This window comes from Engystomops pustulosus, chromosome 1, assembly GCF_040894005.1.
Source record: "Engystomops pustulosus chromosome 1, aEngPut4.maternal, whole genome shotgun sequence".
NCBI classification, from domain to species: domain Eukaryota; kingdom Metazoa; phylum Chordata; class Amphibia; order Anura; family Leptodactylidae; genus Engystomops; species Engystomops pustulosus.
In genome coordinates this window covers 305,243,034-305,267,023 of record NC_092411.1, presented here as the reverse complement: position 1 = coordinate 305,267,023, position 23,990 = coordinate 305,243,034, and the positions used below count along the sequence as shown (strand labels likewise).

The window sequence follows — 23,990 nt, the reverse complement described above, 5'->3', positions numbered from 1 at the left end:
AGACCAGGATAGTAATCCATGAGCAGAAGTTGACCAGGGGTAGTAGGTCACTAGCAGAAGACCAGGATAGTAATCCATGAGCAGTAGTTGACCAGGGGTAGTAGATCACTAGCAGAAGACCAGGATAGTAATCCATCAGCAGTAGTTGACCAGGGGTAGTAGATCACTAGCAGAAGACCAGGATAGTAATCCATGAGCAGTAGTTGACCAGGGGTAGTAGGTCACTAGTGGAAGACCAGGATAGTAATCCATGAGCAGAAGTTGACTTGGGGTAGTAGGTCACTAGTAGAAGACCAGGATAGTAATCCATAAGCAGTAGTTGACCAGGGGTAGTAGATCACAAGCAGTAGACCAGGATAGTAATCCATGAGCAGTAGTTGACCAGGGGTAGTAGATCACAAGCAGTAGACCAGGATAGTAATCCATGAGCAGTAGTTGACTTGGGGTAGTAGGTCACTAGTAGAAGACCAGGATAGTAATCCATAAGCAGAAGTTGACCAGGGGTAGTAGATCACTAGCAGAAGACCAGGATAGTAATCCATGAGCAGTAGTTGACCAGGGGTAGTAGGTCATTAGCAGAAGACCAGGATAGTAATCCATGAGCAGTAGTTGACCAGGGGTAGTAGGTCACTAGTAGAAGACCAGGATAGTAATCCATGAGCAGTAGTTGACCAGGGGTAGTAGGTCACTAGCAGTAGACCAGGATAGTAATCCATGAGCAGTAGTTGACCAGGGGTAGTAGGTCACTAGCAGAAGACCAGGATAGTAATCCATGAGCAGTAGTTGACCAGGGGTAGTAGGTCACTAGTAGAAGACCAGGATAGTAATCCATGAGCAGTAGTTGACCAGGGGTAGTAGGTCACTAGTAGAAGACCAGGATAGTAATCCATGAGCAGTAGTTGACCAGGGGTAGTAGGTCACTAGCAGAAGACCAGGATAGTAATCCATGAGCAGTAGTTGACCAGGGGTAGTAGGTCACTAGCAGAAGACCAGGATAGTAATCCATGAGCAGTAGTTGACCAGGGGTAGTAGGTCACTAGCAGTAGACCAGGATAGTAATCCATGAGCAGAAGTTGACCAGGGGCAGTAGATCACTAGCAGAAGACCAGGATAGTAATCCATGAGCAGAAGTTGACCAGGGGCAGTAGGTCACTAGCAGAAGACCAGGATAGTAATCCATGAGCAGAAGTTGACCAGGGGTAGTAGATCACTAGCAGAAGACCAGGATAGTAATCCATGAGCAGTAGTTGACCAGGGGCAGTAGGTCACTAGCAGTAGACCAGGATAGTAATCCATAAGCAGAAGTTGACCAGGGGCAGTAGGTCACTAGCAGAAGACCAGGATAGTAATCCATGAGCAGTAGTTGACCAGGGGTAGTAGGTCACTAGCAGAAGACCAGGATAGTAATCCATAAGCAGAAGTTGACCAGGGGTAGTAGGTCACTAGCAGTAGACCAGGATAGTAATCCATGAGCAGAAGTTGACCAGGGGTAGTAGGTCACTAGTGGAAGACCAGGATAGTAATCCATGAGCAGAAGTTGACCAGGGGTAGTAGATCACTAGCAGAAGACCAGGATAGTAATCCATGAGCAGTAGTTGACCAGGGGTAGTAGGTCACTAGTGGAAGACCAGGATAGTAATCCATGAGCAGTAGTTGACCAGGGGCAGTAGATCACTAGCAGAAGACCAGGATAGTAATCCATGAGCAGTAGTTGACCAGGGGCAGTAGATCACTAGCAGAAGACCAGGATAGTAATCCATGAGCAGAAGTTGACCAGGGGTAGTAGATCACTAGCAGAAGACCAGGATAGTAATCCATGAGCAGAGGTTGACCAGGGGCAGTAGATCACTAGCAGAAGACCAGGATAGTAATCCATGAGCAGTAGTTGACCAGGGGTAGTAGATCACTAGCAGAAGACCAGGATAGTAATCCATCAGCAGTAGTTGACCAGGGGTAGTAGATCACTAGCAGAAGACCAGGATAGTAATCCATGAGCAGGGACAGTAAACCAGGTAGAGTAGACCTTGTGCAATAGACATGGACCCAGGAACTCAATAAATAGTCGTAAAGTAAAATGGAATTGCGTCCATACAAAGCGATCAAGCTTTCTTAAAGCAGACATGTTTGGGTCTGAATTATCCAGTCCCATAATATAAAAGGCTTCACTCCTCTGTATTGTGATTGGTCATTGCATCATCACGTCTTGGATCCTATGTTATAGCGTCTTTATAGTGTGGTGGCACTTAGTGCTCAAGTCACTTGTTTCGGTGTTTCTATAACCATAAAATAAGTCAGACTCTGTTTTATAGGGAAAGGACATCAGCTCCCAGGACAAGGGGCCAGAGACCTCTGATGGGGCCACATCTCTGGAGATGGCTGTGAACAGCATTTACTTCTCCAGGGAGGAAGGTAAGTGGATTAACCTGATAGAAAGTGATGGTAGCTGCTGAGCTGAAGAAGTTAGACACCCTAAAATACAGGGACAGGAAGAAAAAAGCTCCGACACTGGTGACTGTGTGAAGGACTCTGAGGACAGTGGTAACGGGGAGGAGGACTCTGAGGGCAGTGGAAATGGGGAGAAGGACTCCGAGGACAGTGATAAAGGGGAGGAGGACGTTGAGGACAGTAGTGATGGGGAGGAAGATGCAAAAGACAGTAGTAATGGAACGGAGGACGCCGAGGACAGTGGTAAACGGGAGGAGGACGCCGAGGACAGTGGTGACGGGGAGCAGGTCGCCAAGTACAAAGGTGACTGTGTGAAGGACAGCAAGGACAGTGGTAACGGGGAGGAGGACATAGAGGACAGTGGTGTTGGGAGGAGGACACAGAGGACAATGGTAACTGGGAGGAGGACGCTGAGGACGGTGGTGACTGGGAGGAGGACGCCAAGGACAGTAGTGACGGGGAGGAGGACCCCGAGGACAGTGGTAACAGTGTGAAGGACAGCAAGGACATTAGTAACGGGGAGGACCCCTAGGACAGTGGTAACGGGGAGGAGGATGCCGAGGACAGTGGTGACAGGGAGGAGGACCCGAGGACAGTGGTAATGGGGAGGAGGATGCCGAGGACAGTGGTGACAGGGAGGAGGACGCCGAGGACAGTGGTAACGGGGAGGATTACGCCAAGGACAGTGGTAATGGGGAGGAGGATGCCGAGGACAGTGGTGACAGGGAGGAGGACGCCAAGGACAGTGGTAACGGGGAGGAGGACGCCAAGGACAGTGGTTACGGGGAGGAGGACGCCGAGGACAGTGGTAACGGGGAGGATCCCTAGGACAGTGGTAATGGGGAGGAGGATGCCGAGGACAGTGGTGACAGGGAGGAGGACGCCGAGGACAGTGGTTACGGGGAGGAGGACGCCGAGGACAGTGGAAATGGGGAGAAGGACGCCAAGGACAGTGGTAAACGGGGAGGAGGACGCCGAGGACAGTGGTAATGGGTTGGAGGACGCTGAGGACAGTGGAAATGGGGAGAAGGACGCCAAGGACAGTGATAAAGGGGAGGAGGACGTTGAGGACAGTAGTGATGGGGAGGAAGATGCAAAAGACAGTAGTAATGGAGAGGAGGACGCTGAGGACAGTGGTAAACGGGAGGAGGACGCCGAGGACAGTGGTGACGGGGAGCAGGTCGCCAAGAACAAAGGTGACTGTGTGAAGGACAGCAAGGACAGTGGTAACGGGGAGGAGGACGTCGAGGACAGTGGTGTTGGGAGGAGGACAGTGGTGGCGGGGAGGAGGACGCCAAGGACAGTGGTAACAGTGTGAAGGACAGCAAGGACATTAGTAATGGGGAGGACCCCTAGGACAGTGGTAACGGGTAGGAGGATGCCATGGACAGTGGTGACAGGGAGGAGGACCCGAGGACAGTGGTAATGGGGAGGAGGACGCCGAGGACAGTGGTGACAGGGAGGAGGACGCCAATGACAGTGGTAACGGTGAGGAGGACGCCGAGGACAGGGGTAACAGTGTGAAGGACAGCAAGGACATTGGTAACGGGGAGGAGGACGCTGAGAACAGTGGTAACGGGAAGGAGGACGCCGAGGACAGTGATAACGGGGAGGAGGATGCCGAGGACAGTGATAACGGGGAGGACGTTGAGGACAGTAGTGATGGGGAGGAAGATGCCAAAGACAGTAGTAACGGGGAGGAGGACGCCGAGGACAAGGGTAATGGGGAGGAGGACGCAGAGGACAGTAGTAACGGGGAGAAGGACAGCAAGGACAGTGGTAACGGGGAGGAGGACGTCGAGGACAGTGGTGTTGGGAGGAGGACAGTGGTGGCGGGGAGGAGGGCGCCAAGGACAGTGGTAACAGTGTGAAGGACAGCAAGGACATTAGTAACGGGGAGGACCCCTAGGACAGTGGTAACGGGTAGGAGGATGCCATGGACAGTGGTGACAGGGAGGAGGACCCGAGGACAGTGGTAATGGGGAGGAGGACGCCGAGGACAGTGGTGACAGGGAGGAGGACGCCAATGACAGTGGTAACGGTGAGGAGGACGCCGAGGACAGGGGTAACAGTGTGAAGGACAGCAAGGACATTGGTAACGGGGAGGAGGACGCTGAGAACAGTGGTAACGGGAAGCAGGACGCCGAGGACAGTGATAACGGGGAGGAGGATGCCGAGGACAGTGATAACGGGGAGGACGTTGAGGACAGTAGTGATGGGGAGGAAGATGCCAAAGACAGTAGTAACGGGGAGGAGGACGCCGAGGACAAGGGTAATGGGGAGGAGGACGCAGAGGACAGTAGTAACGGGGAGGAGGACGCCGAGGACAGTGGTAATGGGGAGGAGGACGCAGAGGACAGTAGTAACGGGGAGAAGGACGCCGAGGACAGTGGTAATGGGGAGGAGGACGCAGAGGACAGTAGTAACGGGGAGAAGGACGCCGAGGACAGTGGTAATGGGGAGGAGGACGCAGAGGACAGTAGTAACGGGGAGGAGGATGCCGAAAACAGTGGTGACAGGGAGGAGGACATAGAGGACAGTGGTGACTGTGTGAAGGACAGTAAGGGCAGTGGTAACCAGGAGGAGGACATAGAGGACAGTGGTGATGGGAGGAGGACAGTGTTGACAGAGAGGAGGACGCCGAGGACTATGGTAATGGGGAGGAGGACGCTGAGGACAGTGGTGACTGGGAGGAGGATGCCAAGGAGAGTGGTGACAGGGAGGAGGACACCGAGGACAGTAAAGAAGGAGAGGAGGACACAGGGCAGATGTATCAAAAATTGGGCTTATTCTTGAAGGGGTTCAATGTGTGTTCTATTCTTGATAAAAGGATTTAGGCCAGGGGTGAAAAACTGTCATACTGCTCAACTTTAAGTTGTCTCATCAGTAACCAGCACCCTAGGTGAACCAACAACCTCAGTACAGCACAAAATGTCAACCCAGAAATGAGAAATGACACAGTACTGCAATAAATACTGGAGACCCACAGCACAGACAAATACTGAAGACCCCCAGAACAGACAAATACTGAAGACCCCAAGAGCAGACAAATACTGGAGACCCCCAGAGCAGAAATATACTGGAGACCCCCAGAACAGGAACATACTGGAGCCCCCCAGAGCAAACAAATACTGGAGACCCCCAGAGCAGACAAATACTGAAGGCCCCCAGAGCAGACAAATAAAGGAGACCCCCAGAGCAGACAAATACTGGAGACCCCCAGAGCAGACAAATACTGGAGACCCCCAGAGCAGACAAATACTGAAGACCCCCAGAGCAGACAAATACTGGAGATCCCCAGAGCAGAAAAATAAAGGAGACCCCCAGAGCTGCTGAGCTGAAGAAGTCACTGATAAAAAAAATTATACACCTCTCATAAAACTGAAATACAGGGGCAGGAAGAAAAAAGCTCCGACACCGGTGACTGTGTGAAGGACTCTGAGGACAGTGGTGACGAGGAGCAGGACGCCGAGAACAGTGGTGATGGGGAGGAGGACGCCGAGGACAATGGTATCGGAGAGGAGGATGCCAAGGACAGTGGTGACAGGGAGGAAGATGCCGAGGACAGTGGTAATGGGGAGTAAGATGCCGAAGACAGTGGTAACGAGGAGGACAACATGGAGGACAGTGGTGACGGGGTGGAGGATGCCGAGGACAGTGGTGACGGGGAGGAGGATGCGAGAACAGTGGTGACAGGGTGGAGGATGCCGAGGACAGTGGTGACAGGGTGGAGGACGCCGAGGACAGTGGTGACAGGGTGGAGGACGCCGAGGACAGTGGTGACTGGGTGGAGGACGCCGAGGACAGTGGTGACAGGGTGGAGGACGCCGAGGACAGTGGTGACAGGGTGGAGGACGCCGAGGACAGTGGTGACGGGGTGGAGGATGCCGAGGACAGTGGTGACAGGGTGGAGGACGCCGAGGACAGTGGTGACGGGGAGGAGGACGCCGAGGACAGTGGTGACGGGGAGGAGGACGCCGAGGACAGTGGTGACGGGGAGGAGGACGCCGAGGACAGTGGTGACGGGGAGGAGGACGCCGAGGACAGTGGTGACGGGGAGGAGGACGCCGAGGACAGTGGTGACAGGGTGGAGGACGCCGAGGACAGTGGTAATGAGGAGGAGGTCGCTGAGGGAAGTGGTAACGGGGCTGATGACACAGAGGACAGTGGTGACTGGGAGGAGGACGCCAAGGACAGTGGTGACGGGGAGGAGGACCCCAAGGACAGTGATAACAGTGTGAAGGACAGCAAGGAAATTAGTAACGGGGAGGACCTCTAGTACAGTGGTAACGGGGAGGAGGATGCCAAGGACAGTGGTGACAGGGAGGAGGACCAGAGGACAGTGATAACGGGGAGGACATTGAGGACAGTAGTGATGGGGAGGCAGATGCCGAGGTCAGTGGTAACGGGGAGGAGGACGTTGAGGACAGTAGTGATGGGGAGGAAGATGCCAAAGACAGTAGTAACAGAGAGAAGGACGCCGAGGACAGTGGTAATGGGGAGGAGGATGCCCAGGACAGTGGTAACGGGGAGTAGGATGCCGAAAACAGTGGTAACGAGGAGGACACTGTGGAGGACAGTGGTGACGGGGAGGAGGACGCGAGAACAGTGGTGACGGGGTGGAGGACGCAGAGGACAGTGGTGACGGGGAGGAGGACGCGAGAACAGTGGTGACGGGGTGGAGGACGCCGAGGACAGTGGTGACGGGGTGGAGCACGCCGAGGACAGTGGTGACGGGGAGGAGGACGCCGAGGACAGTGGTGACGGGGAGGAGGACGTTAAGGACAGTAGTGATGGGGAGGAGGATGCCAAAGACAGTAGTAACGGAGAGAAGGACGCCGAGGACAGTGGTAATGGGGAGGAGGATACCGAGGACAGTGGTAACGGGGAGTAGGATGCCGAAAACAGTGGTGACAGGGAGGAGGACGCTGAGGACAGTGGTGACTGTGTGAAGGACAGTAAGGGCAGTGGTAACCGGGAGGAGGACATAGAGGACAGTGGTGATGGGAGGAGGACAGTGTTGACAGAGAGGAGGACACCGAGGACTATGGTAATGGGCAGGAGGACGCAAAGGACAGTGGTGATGGGGAGGAGGACGCCGAGGACAATGGTATGGGGGAAGAGGATGCCAAGGACAGTGGTGACAGGGAGGAAGACGCCGAGGACAGTGGTAATGGGGAGTAAGATGCCGAAGACAGTGGTAACGAGGAGGACAACGTGGAGGACAGTGGTGACGGGGAGGAGGACGCAAGAACAGTGGTGACGGGGTGGAGGACGCCGAGGACAGTGGTAACGGGGAGTAGGATGCCGAAAACAGTGGTGACAGGGAGGAAGACGCCGAGTACAGTGGTAACGAGGAGGACAACGTGGAGGACAGTGGTGACGGGGAGGAGGACGCGAGAACAGTGGTGACGGGCGGAGGACGCGGAGGACAGTGGTGACGGGGTGGAGGACGCTGAGGACAGTGGTGACGGGGTGGAGGACGCCGAGGACAGTGGTGACAGGGAGGAGGACGCCGAGGACAGTGGTGACTGTGTGAAGGACAGCAAGGGCAGTGGTAACCGGGAGGAGGACATAGAGGACAGTGGTGATGGGAGGAGGACGCAAAGGACAGTAGTGATGGGGAGGAGGACGCCGAGGACAATGGTAACGGGGAGTAGGATGCCGAAAACAGTGGTGACAGGGAGGAAGACGCCGAGTACAGTGGTAACGAGGAGGACAACGTGGAGGACAGTGGTGACGGGGAGGAGGACGCGAGAACAGTGGTGACGGGCGGAGGACGCGGAGGACAGTGGTGACGGGGTGGAGGACGCTGAGGACAGTGGTGACGGGGTGGAGGACGCCGAGGACAGTGGTGACAGGGAGGAGGACGCCGAGGACAGTGGTGACTGTGTGAAGGACAGCAAGGGCAGTGGTAACCGGGAGGAGGACATAGAGGACAGTGGTGATGGGAGGAGGACGCAAAGGACAGTAGTGATGGGGAGGAGGACGCCGAGGACAATGGTATTGGGGAGGAGGATGCCAAGGACAGTGGTGACAGGGAGGAAGACGCCGAGGACAGTGGTAATGGGGAGTAAGATGCCGAAGACAGTGGTAATGAGGAGGAGGACGCCGAGGACAGTGGTGACGGGGAGGAGGACGCCGAGGACAGTGGTGACGGGGAGGAGGACGCGAGAACAGTGGTGACGGGGAGGAGGACGCCGAGGACAGTGGTGACAGGGAGGAGGACGCCAAGGAGAGTGGTGACAGGGAGGAAGATGCATAGGACAGTGGTGACGGGGAGGAGGACGCTGAGGACGGTGGTAACGGGGCGGATGACACCGAGGACAGTGGTGACGGGGAGGAGGACATAGAGGACAGTGGTGACTGTGTGAAGGACAGCAAAGGCAGTGGTAACCGGGAAGAGGACGCCGAGGACAGTGGTGACTGGGAGGAGGACGCCGAGGACAGTGGTGACGGGGAGGAGGACGCCGAGGACAGTGGTGACGGGGAGCAGGACACCGAGGACAGTGGTGACGGGGAGGAGGATGCCAAGGAGAGTGGTGACTGGGAGGAGGACGCCAAGGACAGTAAAGAAGGAGAGGACACAGGGCAGATATATCAAAAATTGGGCTTATTCTTGAAGGGGTTCAATGTGTGTTCTATTCTTGATAAAAAGGAGACCCCCAGAGCAGACAAATACTGGAGACCCCCAGAACCGACAAATACTGGAGACCCCCAGAACAGAAAAATAAAGGAGACCCCCAGAGCAGACAAATACTGGAGACCCCCAGAACAGAAAAATAAAGGAGACCCCCAGAGCAGACAAATACTGGAGACCCCCAGAACAGAAAAATAAAGGAGACCCCCAGAGCTGCTGAGCTGAAGAAGTCACTCATAAAAAAAATTATACACCTCTCATAAAACTGGAAGAGTACAAAGAGCAGACCTATACTACTGGAGACCCCCAAAGCAGACCTATAATACTGGAGACCCCCAGAGCAGACCTATACTACTGGAGACCCCCAGAGCAGACCTATACTACTGGAGACCCCCAGAGCAGACCTATAATACTGGAGACCCCCAGAGCAGACCTATAATACTGGAGACCCCCAGAGCAGACCTATAATACTGGAGACCCCCAGAGCAGACCTATAATACTGGAGACCCCCAGAGCAGACAAATACTGGAGACCCCCAGAGCAGACCTATAATACTGGAGACCCCCAGAGCAGACCTATAATACTGGAGACCCCAGAGCAGACCTATAATACTGGAGACCCCAGAGCAGACCTATAATACTGGAGACCCCAGAACAGACCTATAATACTGGAGACCCCCAGAGCAGACCTATAATACTGGAGACCCCCAGAGCAGACCTATAATACTGGAGACCCCCAGAGCAGACAAATACTGGAGACCCCCAGAGCAGACCTATAATACTGGAGACCCCCAGAGCAGACCTATAATACTGGAGACCCCCATAGCAGACCTATAATACTGGAGACCCCCAGAGCAGACCTATAATACTGGAGACCCCCAGAGCAGACAAATACTGGAGACCCCCAGAGCAGACCTATAATACTGGAGACCCCCAGAGCAGACCTATAATACTGGAGACCCCCAGAGCAGACCTATAATACTGGAGACCCCCAGAGTAGACAAATACTGGAGACCCCCAGAGCAGACCTATAATACTGGAGACCCCCAGAGCAGACCTATAATACTGGAGACCCCAGAGCAGACCTATAATACTGGAGACCCCCAGAGCAGACCTATAATACTGGAGACCCCAGAGCAGACCTATAATACTGGAGACCCCAGAGCAGACATAGTAAGGTGATCAGCCTGCAATGTATAGGAGCCCCTTGGATCCAGGGCCAGAGATTTCATCACACATTGATGAACGTGAGATCTGGGCACGTAATCTAGTAAATGTGACCAGTGACACTGGTGGTAGACGTTTTAGTATATGGAGAATGTAATGACTGGATGGTGATGTCCTCTTCTTGCAGTGTCGGAATATTGGGTGACAGTGCAGAGGACAGAAGCTGCAGAGCGTTGCTCCCTACATGGGACTTACATCCTAAGAGCTGAAGACGACTCCTTAATACTTAAGGATCCTAGCACCAAGGAGATCTTATATTCCTGGCCTTACAAACTGCTACGGAGATATGGACGAGACAAGGTAAGGAATTGGGATCTAATGTGTGATTTGGAGGTGGCAGAGAAAACAGTTATAGAACCTTCACAAACAAAAGGCATTAAGGTTAATCCTAAGCTATACAGTGTCCATAGTTGCGGCAGTGATTGCACAGTGTCTGTAGCTCTGGGGTGACCGCACAGTGTCTGTAGCTCTGGGGTGACCGCACAGTGTCTGTAGCTCTGGGGTGACCGCACAGTGTCTGTAGCTCTGGGGTGACCGCACAGTGTCTGTAGCTCTGGGGTGAGCGCACACTGTCCGTAGTTCTGGGGTGAGCGCACACTGTCCATAGCTCTGGGGTGAGCGCACACTGTCCGTAGTTCTGGGGTGAGCGCACACTGTCCATAGCTCTGGGGTGAGCGCACAGTGTCCATAGCTCTGTAGTGACCGTACAGTGTCTGTAGCTCTGGGGTGACCGCACAGTGTCTGTAGCTCTGGAGTGACCGCACAGTATCCGTAGCTCTGGAGTGACCGCACAGTGTCTGTAGGTCTGAGGTGACCGCACAGTGGGGCACATTTACTTACCCGGTCCAGTCGCGATCCAGCGGCACGTTCTCTGCACTGGATTCGGGTCCGGCCGGGATTTAATAAGGCAGTTCCTCCGCCGTCCACCAGGTGGCGCTGCTGCGCTGAAAAGCATTTTAACGCGCCGGAATTCACCGAGGCCGTCTGAGTGAAGGTAAGCGGGTCCCGAGCGACACATTTTCGGTTCTTAAATGCGGCGGTTTTTCCGAATACGTCGGGTTTTCGTTCGGCCACGCCCCCCGATTTCCGTCGCGCGCATGCCGGCGCCGATGCGCCACAATCCGATCGCGTGCGCCAAAATCCCGGGGCAATTCTGGTACAATCGGCGCAAATCGGAAATATTCGGGTAACACGTCGGGAAAACGCGAATCGGGCCCTTAGTAAATGACCCCCAGTGTCTGTAGCTGCAGCAGTGACCGCACAGTGTCCGTAGCTCTGGGGTGCCCGCACAGTGTATGTAGGTCTGGGGTGACTGCACAGTGTCCGTAGCTCTGGGGTGCCCGCACAGTGTATGTAGGTCTGGGGTGACTGCACAGTGTCCGTAGCTCTGGGGTGCCCGCACAGTGTATGTAGGTCTGGGGTGACTGCACAGTGTCCGTAGCTCTGGGGTGACCGCACAGTGTCCGTAGCTCTGGGGTGACCGCACAGTGTCTGTAGCTCTGGGGTGACCGCACAGTGTCCGTAGCTCTGGGGTGACCGCACAGTGTCTGTAGCTCTGGGGTGACCGCACAGTGTCCGTAGCTCTGGGGTGACTGCACAGTGTCCGTAGCTCTGGGGTGACCGCACAGTGTCTGTAGCTCTGGGGTGACCGCACAGTGTCCGTAGCTCTGGGGTGACCGCACAGTGTCCGTAGCTCTGGGGTGACCGCACAGTGTCCGTAGCTCTGGGGTGACCGCACAGTGTCTGTAGCTCTGGGGTGACCGCACAGTGTCTGTAGCTCTGGGGTGACCGCACAGTGTCCGTAGCTCTGGGGTGACCGCACAGTGTCTGCAGCTCTGGGGTGAGCGCACAGTGTCCGTAGCTCTGGGGTGAGCGCACAGTGTCCGTAGCTCTGGGGTGAGTGCACAGGGTCCATAGCTCTGGGGTGAGCGCACAGTGTCCATAGCTCTGAAGTGATCGTACAGTGTCTGTAGCTCTGGGGTGACAGCACAGTATCCGTAGCTCTGGGGTGATCGCACAGTGTCTGTAGCTCTGGGGTGACCGCACAGTGTCCGTAGATCTGGGGTGACCGCACAGTGTCCATAGCTCTGAGGTGACCGCACAGTGTCTGTAGCTGCAGCAGTGACCGCACAGTGACCGCAGCTCTGGGGTGAGCGCACAGTATTCGTAGCTCTGGGGTGACCGCACAGTGTCCGTAGCTCTGGGGTGACCGCACAGTGTCCGTAGCTCTGGGGTGACCGCACAGTGTCCGTAGCTCTGGGGTGAGCGCACACTGTCCTTAGCTCTGGGGTGACCGCACAGTGTTCGTAGTTCTGGGGTGACCGCACAGTGTCCGTAGTTCTGGGGTGAGCGCACAGTGTCTGTAGCTCTGGGGTAAGCGCACACTGTCCGTAGTTCTGGGGTGAGCGCACAGTGTCCGTAGCTCTGGGGTGACCACACAGTGTCCGTAGCTCTGGGGTGACCGCACAGTGTCCGTAGCTCTGGGGTGACCGCACAGTGTCTGTAGCTCTGGGGTGACCGCACAGTGTTCGTAGCTCTGGGGTGACCGCACAGTGTCTGTAGCTCTGGGGTGAGCGCACAGTGTCCATAGCTCTGGGGTGAGCGCACAGTGTCCATAGCTCTGAAGTGACCGTACAGTGTCTGTAGCTCTGGGGTGACCGCACAGTGTCTGTAGCTCTGGAGTGACCGCACAGTGTCTGTAGGTCTGAGGTGACCGCACAGTGTCTGTAGCTGCAGCAGTGACCGCACAGTGTCCGTAGCTCTGGGGTGCCCGCACAGTGTATGTAGGTCTGGGGTGACTGCACAGTGTCCGTAGCTCTGGGGTGACCGCACAGTGTCCGTAGCTCTGGGGTGACCGCACAGTGTCCGTAGCTCTGGGGTGACCGCACAGTGTCTGTAGCTCTGGGGTGACCGCACAGTGTCCGTAGCTCTGGGGTGACCGCACAGTGTCTGTAGCTCTGGGTTGACCGCACAGTGTCCGTAGCTCTGGGGTGACCGCACAGTGGGGCACATTTACTTACCCGGCCCATTCGCGATCCAGCGGCGCGTTCTCTGCACAGGATTCGGGTCCGGCTGGGATTTAAGATGGTAGTTCCTCCGCCGTCCACCAGGTGGCGCTGCAGCGCCGAAAATAATCTTAACGCCCCGGAATGCACCATCCCATAGAAGGTGAAGGTGAGCGCTCCCCAAGCGACACATTTTCGGTTTTTAAATGCGGCGGATTTTCCGAATACGTCGGGTTTTCGTTCGGCCACGCCCCCCGATTTCTGTCGCGCGCATGCCGGCCCCGATGCGCCACAATCCGATCGCGTGCGCCAAAAACCCGGGGCAATTCATGTACAAGCAGCGCAAATCGGAAATATTCGGGTAACACGTCGGGAAAACGCGAATCGGGCCCTTAGTAAATGACCCCCAGTGTCTGTAGCTCTGGGGTGAGTGCACAGTGTCCATAGCTCTGGGGTGAGTGCACAGGGTCCATAGCTCTGGGGTTAGCCACAGTGTCTGTAGCTCTGAAGTGACTGTACAGTGTCTGTAGCTCTGGGATGACAGCACAGTATCCGTAGCTCTGGGATGACCGCACAGTGTCCGTAGCTCTGGGGTGACCGCACAGTGTCCGTAGCTCTGGGGTGACCGCACAGTGTCTGTAGCTCTGGGGTGAGTGCACAGTGTCCATAGCTCTGGGGTGAGCGCACAGTGTCCATAGCTCTGAAGTGACCGTACAGTGTCTGTAGCTCTGGGGTGACAGCACAGTATCCGTAGGTCTGGGATGACCGCACAGTATCCGTAGCTCTGGGATGACCGCACAGTGTCCGTAGCTCTGGGGTGACCGCACAGTGTCTGTAGCTGTTCGGTGACCGCATAGTGTCCGTAGCTGTGGGGTGACCGCACAGTGTCCGTAGCTCTGGGGTGACCGCACAGTGTCTGTAGCTCTGAGGTGGCCGCACAGTGTCTGTAGCTGCAGCAGTGACCGCACAGTGACCGCAGCTCTGGGGTGAGCGCACAGTATTCGTAGCTCTGGGGTGACCGCACAGTGTCCGTAGCTCTGGGGTGAGCGCACAGTGTCCGTAGCTCTGGGGTGAGCGCACACTGTCCATAGCTCTGGGGTGACCGCACAGTGTCCGTAGCTCTGGGGTGACCGCACAGTGTTCGTAACTCTGGGGTGACCGCACAGTGTTCGTAGTTCTGGGGTGACCGTACAGTGTCCGTAGTTCTGGGGTGAGCGCACAGTGTCTGTAGCTCTGGGGTAAGCGCCCACTGTCCGTAGTTCTGGGGTGAGCGCACAGTATCTGTAGCTCTGGGGTAAGCGCTTACTGTCCGTAGTTCTGGGGTGAGCGCACACTGTCCATAGCACTGGGGTGAGCGCACAGTGTCCATAGCTCTGAAGTGACCGTACAGTGTCCATTGCTTTGGGGTGAGCGCACAGTGTTCGTAGCTCTGGGGTGACCGCACAGTGTCCGTAGTTCTGGGGTGAGCGCACAGTGTCCGTAGCTCTGGGGTGAGCGCACACTGTCCATAGCTCTGGGGTGAGCGCACAGTGTCCGTAGCTCTGGGGTGAGCGCACAGTGTCCGTAGCTCTGGGGTGAGCGCACAGTGTCCATAGCTCTGGGGTGACCGCACAGTGTCCGTAGCTCTGGGGTGAGCGCACACTGTCCGTAGCTCTGGGGTGAGCGCACAGTGTCCGTAGCTCTGGGGTGAGCGCACACTGTCCATAGCTCTGGGGTGACTGCGCAGTGTCCGTAGCTCTGGGGTGACTGCGCAGTGTCCGTAGCTCTGGGATGACCGCACAGTGTCTGTAGCTGTGGGGTGACCGCACAGTGTCCGTAGCTGTGGGGTGACCGCACAGTGTCCGTAGCTCTGGGGTGACCGCACAGTGTCTGTAGCTCTGAGGTGACCGCACAGTGTCTGTAGCTCTGGGGTGACCGCACAGTGTCCGTAGCTCTGGGGTGACCACACTATGGGAGACTCGAGCATTTTTTAAGGGGACCAAGGCTCTGCAATAAAATGTGTCATTTTATTGAGAAATAAGGAAGTCAGTCCTGTATGTTCGTTTTTTTTTATTCAATGGAATATTCGTGGAACTTCAAAAAGGAGAATGACCCGTGTTAAACATCTGCCACACATATTGGAGCACATTTACTTTGCCCGGTCCATTCGCGGGTCTTCCGGCGATTCATGAAGGTCCTGCGCCCGATGTCCACCAGAGTTCATCGTCTTCATCGTGGTGCATGTGAGTATGGCCCGTGCAACCAATTTTTTTTTTTAAATGCGGCGGTTTTTCCACGCCCCCCGATTTCCGTTGCGTGCATGCCAATGCGCCACAAACCGATCGTGTGCGCCAAAATCCCGGGGCAATTCAGGGAAAATCTGTGCAAATCAGAAATATTCGGGTAACACGTCGGGAAAACGCGAATCGGGCCCTTAATAAATGACATCCATTGTTCTTCACAAACTATTGTGAAGAACCCCGTTCGGCATTAATGTCTTCGGATAAGTTAGCAGATGTACGGAAACATCTGCAATGTGTTCTTCACTGTGTTTCCTCAAGTAAAAGCTCGATTCCGAGCAAGCAAAATACTCGTCCGAGCAACGAGGCGTTTTCGAATACACTAATACTCGAACGAGCATCAAGCTCGAACAAGTATACTCACTCATCTCTAATCAGGGATTGATTATAAAAGGACCATAGCTGTGGCAGTCATGGCAGTCCGTAGCTGCGGCAGTGATTGCACAGTGTCCGTAGCTGCGGCAGTGATTGCACAATGTCCGTAGCTCTGGCCAGTGATTGCACAGTGTCCGTAGCTCTGGCCAGTGATTGCACAGTGTCCGTAGCTCTGGCCAGTGATTGCACAGTGTCTGTAGCTCTGGCCAGTGATTGCACAGTGTCCGTAGCTGGGCCAGTGATTGCACAATGTCCGTAGCTCTGGCCAGTGATTGCAGTGTCCGTAGCTCTGGCCAGTGATTGCACAGTGTCTGTAGCTCTGGCCAGTGATTGCACAGTGTCCGTAGCTCTGGCCAGTGATTGCAGAGTGTCCATAGCTCTGGCCAGTGATTGCACAGTGTCCGTAGCTCTGGCCAGTGATTGCACAGTGTCCGTAGCTCTGGCCAGTGATTGCACAGTGTCCGTAGCTCTGGCCAGTGATTGCACAGTGTCCATAGCTCTGGCCAGTGATTGCACAGTGTCCATAGCTCTGGCCAGTGATTGCACAGTGTCCGTAGCTCTGGCCAGTGATTGCACAGTGTCCGTAGCTCTGGCCAGTGATTGCACAGTGTCCGTAGCTCTGGCCAGTGATTGCACAGTGTCCGTAGCTGCGGCAGTGATTGCACAGTGTCCGTAGCTGCGGCAGTGATTGCACAGTGTCCATAGCTCTGGCCAGTGATTGCACAGTGTCCGTAGCTCTGGCCAGTGATTGCACAGTGTCCATAGCTCTGGCCAGTGATTGCACAGTGTCCGTAGCTCTGGCCAGTGATTGCACAGTGTCCGTAGCTCTGGCCAGTGATTGCACAGTGTACGTAGCTGCGGCAGCGATTGCACAGTGTACGTAGCTGCGGCAGCGATTGCACAGTGTCCGTAGCTCTGGCCAGTGATTGCACAGTGTCTGTAGCTCTGGCCAGTGATTGCACAGTGACCGTAGCTCTGGCCAGTGATCGCACAGTGTCCGTAGCTCTGGCCAGTGATCGCACAGTGTCTGTAGCTCTGGCCAGTGATCGCACAGTGTCCGTAGCTCTGGCCAGTGATTGCACAGTGTCCGTAGCTCTGGCCAGTGATTGCACAGTGTCCGTAGCTGCGGCAGCGATTGCACAGTGTCCGTAGCTCTGGCCAGTGATTGCACAGTGTCTGTAGCTCTGGCCAGTGATTGCACAGTGTCCGTAGCTCTGGCCAGTGATTGCACAGTGTCCGTAGCTCTGGCCAGTGATTGCACAGTGTCCGTAGCTGCGGCAGTGATTGCACAGTGTCCGTAGCTGCGGCAGTGATTGCACAGTGTCCATAGCTCTGGCCAGTGATTGCACAGTGTCCGTAGCTCTGGCCAGTGATTGCACAGTGTCCATAGCTCTGGCCAGTGATTGCACAGTGTCCGTAGCTCTGGCCAGTGATTGCACAGTGTCCGTAGCTCTGGCCAGTGATTGCACAGTGTACGTAGCTGCGGCAGCGATTGCACAGTGTACGTAGCTGCGGCAGCGATTGCACAGTGTCCGTAGCTCTGGCCAGTGATTGCACAGTGTCTGTAGCTCTGGCCAGTGATTGCACAGTGACCGTAGCTCTGGCCAGTGATCGCACAGTGTCCGTAGCTCTGGCCAGTGATCGCACAGTGTCTGTAGCTCTGGCCAGTGATCGCACAGTGTCCGTAGCTCTGGCCAGTGATTGCACAGTGTCCGTAGCTCTGGCCAGTGATTGCACAGTGTCCGTAGCTGCGGCAGCGATTGCACAGTGTCCGTAGCTCTGGCCAGTGATTGCACAGTGTCTGTAGCTCTGGCCAGTGATCGCACAGTGTCTGTAGCTCTGGCCAGTGATTGCACAGTGTCCGTAGCTCTGGCCAGTGATTGCACAGTGTCCGTAGCTCTGGCCAGTGATTGCACAGTGTCCGTAGCTGCGGCAGTGATTGCACAGTGTCCGTAGCTGCGGCAGTGATTGCACAGTGTCCATAGCTCTGGCCAGTGATTGCACAGTGTCCGTAGCTGCGGCAGTGATTGCACAGTGTCCGTAGCTGCGGCAGTGATTGCACAGTGTCCGTAGCTCTGGCCAGTGATTGCACAGTGTCCGTAGCTCTGGCCAGTGATTGCACAGTGTCCGTAGCTCTGGCCAGTGATTGCACAGTGTCCGTAGCTCTGGCCAGTGATTGCACAGTGTCCGTAGCTCTGGCCAGTGATTGCACAGTGTCCGTAGCTGGGCCAGTGATTGCACAATGTCCGTAGCTCTGGCAAGTGATTGCAGTGTCCGTAGCTCTGGCCAGTGATTGCACAGTGTCCGTAGCTCTGGCCAGTGATTGCACAGTGTCCGTAGCTCTGGCCAGTGATTGCAGAGTGTCCATAGCTCTGGCCAGTGATTGCACAGTGTCTGTAGCTCTGGCCAGTGATTGCACAGTGTCCGTAGCTCTGGCCAGTGATTGCACAGTGTCCGTAGCTCTGGCCAGTGATTGCACAGTGTACGTAGCTGCGGCAGTGATTGCACAGTGTCTGTAGCTCTGGCCAGTGATTGCACAGTGACCGTAGCTCTGGCCAGTGATCGCACAGTGTCCGTAGCTCTGGCCAGTGATCGCACAGTGTCTGTAGCTCTGGCCAGTGATCGCACAGTGTCCGTAGCTCTGGCCAGTGATCGCACAGTGTCCGTAGCTCTGGCCAGTGATTGCACAGTGTCCGTAGCTGCGGCAGCGATTGCACAGTGTCCGTAGCTGCGGCAGCGATTGCACAGTGTCCGTAGCTCTGGCCAGTGATTGCACAGTGTCTGTAGCTCTGGCCAGTGATCGCACAGTGTCTGTAGCTCTGGCCAGTGATTGCACAGTGTCCGTAGCTCTGGCCAGTGATTGCACAGTGTCCGTAGCTCTGGCCAGTGATTGCACAGTGTCCGTAGCTGCGGCAGTGATTGCACAGTGTCCGTAGCTGCGGCAGTGATTGCACAGTGTCCATAGCTCTGGCCAGTGATTGCACAGTGTCCGTAGCTCTGGCCAGTGATTGCACAGTGTCCGTAGCTCTGGCCAGTGATTGCACAGTGTCCGTAGCTCTGGCCAGTGATTGCACAGTGTCCGTAGCTGCGGCAGTGATTGCACAGTGTCCGTAGCTCTGGCCAGTGATTGCACAGTGTCCGTAGCTCTGGCCAGTGATCGCACAGTGTCCGTAGCTCTGGCCAGTGATCGCACAGTGTCCGTAGCTCTGGCCAGTGATTGCACAGTGTCTGTAGCTCTGGCCATTGATTGCAGTGTCCGTAGCTGCGGCAGTGATTGCAGTGTCCGTAGCTCTGGCCAGTGATTGCAGTGTCCGTAGCTGCGGCAGTGATTGCACAGTGTCCGTAGCTCTGGCCAGTGATTGCACAGTGTCCGTAGCTCTGGCCAGTGATTGCACAGTGTCCGTAGCTCTGGCCAGTGATTGCACAGTGTCCGTAGCTCTGGCCAGTGATTGCACAGTGTCCGTAGCTCTGGCCAGTGATTGCACAGTGTCCGTAGCTCTGGCCAGTGATTGCACAGTGTCCGTAGCTGGGCCAGTGATTGCACAATGTCCGTAGCTCTGGCCAGTGATTGCAGTGTCCGTAGCTCTGGCCAGTGATTGCACAGTGTCCGTAGCTCTGGCCAGTGATTGCAGAGTGTCCATAGCTCTGGCCAGTGATTGCACAGTGTCTGTAGCTCTGGCCAGTGATTGCACAGTGTCCGTAGCTCTGGCCAGTGATTGCACAGTGTCCGTAGCTCTGGCCAGTGATTGCACAGTGTCCATAGCTCTGGCCAGTGATTGCACAGTGTCCATAGCTCTGGCCAGTGATTGCACAGTGTCCGTAGCTCTGGCCAGTGATTGCACAGTGTCCGTAGCTCTGGCCAGTGATTGCACAGTGTCCGTAGCTCTGGCCAGTGATTGCACAGTGTCCGTAGCTCTGGCCAGTGATTGCACAGTGTCCGTAGCTGCGGCAGTGATTGCACAGTGTCCATAGCTCTGGCCAGTGATTGCACAGTGTCCGTAGCTCTGGCCAGTGATTGCACAGTGTCCATAGCTCTGGCCAGTGATTGCACAGTGTCCGTAGCTCTGGCCAGTGATTGCACAGTGTCCGTAGCTCTGGCCAGTGATTGCACAGTGTACGTAGCTGCGGCAGTGATTGCACAGTGTCTGTAGCTCTGGCCAGTGATTGCACAGTGACCGTAGCTCTGGCCAGTGATCGCACAGTGTCCGTAGCTCTGGCCAGTGATCGCACAGTGTCTGTAGCTCTGGCCAGTGATCGCACAGTGTCCGTAGCTCTGGCCAGTGATTGCACAGTGTCCGTAGCTCTGGCCAGTGATTGCACAGTGTCCGTAGCTGCGGCAGCGATTGCACAGTGTCCGTAGATCTGGCCAGTGATTGCACAGTGTCTGTAGCTCTGGCCAGTGATCGCACAGTGTCTGTAGCTCTGGCCAGTGATTGCACAGTGTCCGTAGCTCTGGCCAGTGATTGCACAGTGTCCGTAGCTCTGGCCAGTGATTGCACAGTGTCCGTAGCTGCGGCAGTGATTGCACAGTGTCCGTAGCTGCGGCAGTGATTGCACAGTGTCCATAGCTCTGGCCAGTGATTGCACAGTGTCCGTAGCTCTGGCCAGTGATTGCACAGTGTCCGTAGCTCTGGCCAGTGATTGCACAGTGTCCGTAGCTCTGGCCAGTGATTGCACAGTGTCCGTAGCTGCGGCAGTGATTGCACAGTGTCCGTAGCTGCGGCAGTGATTGCACAGTGTCCATAGCTCTGGCCAGTGATTGCACAGTGTCCGTAGCTCTGGCCAGTGATTGCACAGTGTCCGTAGCTCTGGCCAGTGATTGCACAGTGTCCGTAGCTCTGGCCAGTGATTGCACAGTGTCCGTAGCTGCGGCAGTGATTGCACAGTGTCCGTAGCTCTGGCCAGTGATTGCACAGTGTCCATAGCTCTGGCCAGTGATCGCACAGTGTCCGTAGCTCTGGCCAGTGATTGCACAGTGTCCGTAGCTCTGGCCAGTGATTGCACAGTGTCCGTAGCTCTGGCCAGTGATTGCACAGTGTCCGTAGCTGCGGCAGTGATTGCACAGTGTTCGTAGCTCTGGCCAGTGATTGCACAGTGTCCGTAGCTCTGGCCAGTGATTGCACAGTGTCTGTAGCTCTGGCCAGTGATTGCACAGTGTCCGCAGCTCTGGCCAGTGATTGCACAGTGTCCGTAGCTCTGGCCAGTGATTGCACAGTGTCCGTAGCTGCGGCAGTGATTGCACAGTGTCCGTAGCTCTGGCCAGTGATTGCACAGTGTCCGTAGCTGCGGCAGTGATTGCACAGTGTCTGTAGCTCTGGCCAGTGATCGCACAGTGACCGTAGCTCTGGCCAGTGATCGCACAGTGTCCGTAGCTCTGGCCAGTGATCGCACAGTGTCTGTAGCTCTGGCCAGTGATTGCACAGTGTCCGTAGCTCTGGCCAGTGATTGCACAGTGTCCGTAGCTCTGGCCAGTGATTGCACAGTGTCCGTAGCTCTGGCTAGTGATTGCACAGTGTCCGTAGCTCTGGCCAGTGATTGCACAGTGTCCGTAGCTGCGGCAGTGATTGCACAGTGTCCGTATCTCTGGCCAGTGATTGCACAGTGTCCGTAGCTCTGGCCAGTGATTGCACAGTATCCGTAGCTCTGGCCAGTGATTGCACAGTGTCCGTAGCTCTGGCCAGTGATTGCACAGTGTCCGTAGCTCTGGCCAGTGATTGCACAGTGTCCGTAGCTCTGGCCAGTGATTGCACAGTGTCCGTAGCTCTGGCCAGTGATTGCACAGTGTCCGTAGCTCTGGCCAGTGATTGCACAGTGTCCGTATCTCTGGCCAGTGATTGCAGTGTCCGTAGCTGCGGCAGTGATTGCACAGTGTCTGTAGCTCTGGCCAGTGATTGCACAGTGTCCGTAGCTCTGGCCAGTGATTGCACAGTGTCCGTAGCTCTGGCCAGTGATTGCACAGTGTCCGTAGCTCTGGCCAGTGATTGCACAGTGTCCGTAGCTCTGGCCAGTGATTGCACAGACTTGATGACTTAATACAATTCTAATCCATTTGTCTCTTTTAGGTCATGTTCTCATTTGAAGCCGGCAGAAGATGTCAGTCTGGTCCTGGAAATTTTACGTTTGAAACATCACAAGGTCATGAGATTTTTCAGAAAGTGGAAAGTTCAATCCGTGCTCAGCAAGGTTCAGAAAACCGACTCAGCTGTCCAACACTAGACACAGAAACTCCTACAGACAACACCTCTTTGGGATCTGACTCAGGTGGATCTGATATCCAGGCTCGAAAAGATGCAGAGGAGAAGTTGCTTAAAGGAAGAGCTCTTCCCAATCTCCCATCAACCAAACCTGTTCAATCCCAGCACCTGCTTGAACCCTCATCAGTAAGTGTTATAACTGGAAAGACCAACACTCCACCACGCTCTCCAGTCTCTCGGTCTGTAAGTTGTTTTTCTGGGAACGCTGATCACCTGCAGGTTTATTCAGAGCCAAAAGATTCTGTCAAGGGGTTCAACCCTCATTTTGATCCATTGTATTCAGACCCCGTGGATAGTGTGGCTGGTCAAGATGCAAGGTTACACAAGGAGAAAAGTGCTGCCTCTCCTCTCTACTCCGACCTCTATGAACATGCTGGTTATGAGGTTGTAGGTGGAAGTATCAGCACACAACCAAAACTGCCAAAAAGCCACGAGGAACACATTTACGATGAACCTGAGGGCATGGCAAAAACAAGTGGTCCTTCTCAGCTTTACTCAGAGGTACACACCGAGGCTGCGGCCTGGAGAAAGCAAGCCGATGATGAAAAGATGGGCTATGAATTCCCATACAATCCCAATTCCGATGACTACTCTGTGCCAAACTTCCCAAGTAAACGAAGCCAACCACGTAAAATAGCTGGTCCAAAGCCAATTCCTGCCCCAAAGCCTCAAGGAAAGCTTATTCTGAAACCAGCTGGGAAAGAAGATGACGCTGAGAGGGTGCCGACTCAATGTGTACAATCCAACAACAATAATAACAATGGAAATACAGAAGCCATCTACAGTCAAGTCATAAAAATAGGAAGTGTGGAGAACAAGGAGGCAAAGCCAAAACCTTCACCACCCCTGCCTCCAAAACCACAAACCACACCACCTCTACCAATGACAGGCAAATCACACGTCCTGCCGTCCACATCCAACAATCTACAACCAGGGACTCCACCAAATAATTCTCAGCCGGAGGATATGGACAACAAGAGAAGCGGCCCACAATCAGCTCCTGGGAAGGAAGTTTCGGCTGATCTGATCTATGAAGATATGGGGGTTTTGTGACATGAATGCCGATGCTATAATGTTTTCTAGATATGGTATATCCTTATGATCAGGAACAGACATCATTGTTGTTCTTCAAGGCTGCAAGCACAACTACCGAGGAAGGTGGAGGTCATAAAGCTGCTGATCATGGACATAGTTGTGTAGGAAGTCCGTCCATAGGTGGTAGAGAGAGTTCTCCGTCTCCATCCATTGCTAGCTTCTTCTTTTCTGTCTCGGTTATGGAGCTCTGTTCCTTTTTGGGAATTACTGTGGGGATCAATTGCCCGTATCCATTCATCTTCACAAGGTTCCCACCATGTATTCTGTGTAGGGCTGATGGTTACTTCCTGGTTGTCCCAGCAGAAACTATCTGTACCACAGGTAGAAGGACTTCTCCTGGATGACATTGTATATTTATATTATATACTGAATAAATTGTTCTGTTTACAATGATCCACGTGGTGCACAGTGGATAACGCTCTCTGGAGATCTTCCGCATGGTAGTCACTCAGTATTATTATACTTGCATCTATACTTTGTCCATACTTGTTCATATTCATAGATTTTCACATCAAGGCTCAGTGCTGGGACCACTAAAGTATCTGTAACACATACACAGCATGGCAGTACCTTGTAGCAATATATAAGACACCAAGATAGTGAAAGGTAGTGCATTCCAGAGAGTAGGTGCATCTCAGGAGAAGTCCTGTAGAGTGGAAGTTTCAAATTAA

The 23,990-nt window shown here is 54.8% G+C and overlaps 1 protein-coding gene across 1 annotated transcript in view; it reads left to right on the top strand.

Annotated features, from left to right (window-relative positions):
* DOK1 (docking protein 1) overlaps positions 1-23,712 on the top strand; it is a 65,786-nt gene extending 42,074 nt beyond the window's left edge. Inside the window, exons 3-5 of the mRNA XM_072126492.1 lie at positions 2,310-2,409; positions 10,439-10,611; positions 22,033-23,712. Of these exons, the coding sequence (XP_071982593.1) occupies positions 2,310-2,409; positions 10,439-10,611; positions 22,033-23,277 (1,518 nt within the window). The 3' untranslated portion in view covers positions 23,278-23,712. The remainder of the gene's footprint in view (positions 1-2,309; positions 2,410-10,438; positions 10,612-22,032) is intronic.
* The last annotated feature ends 278 nt before the right edge of the window (positions 23,713-23,990 follow it).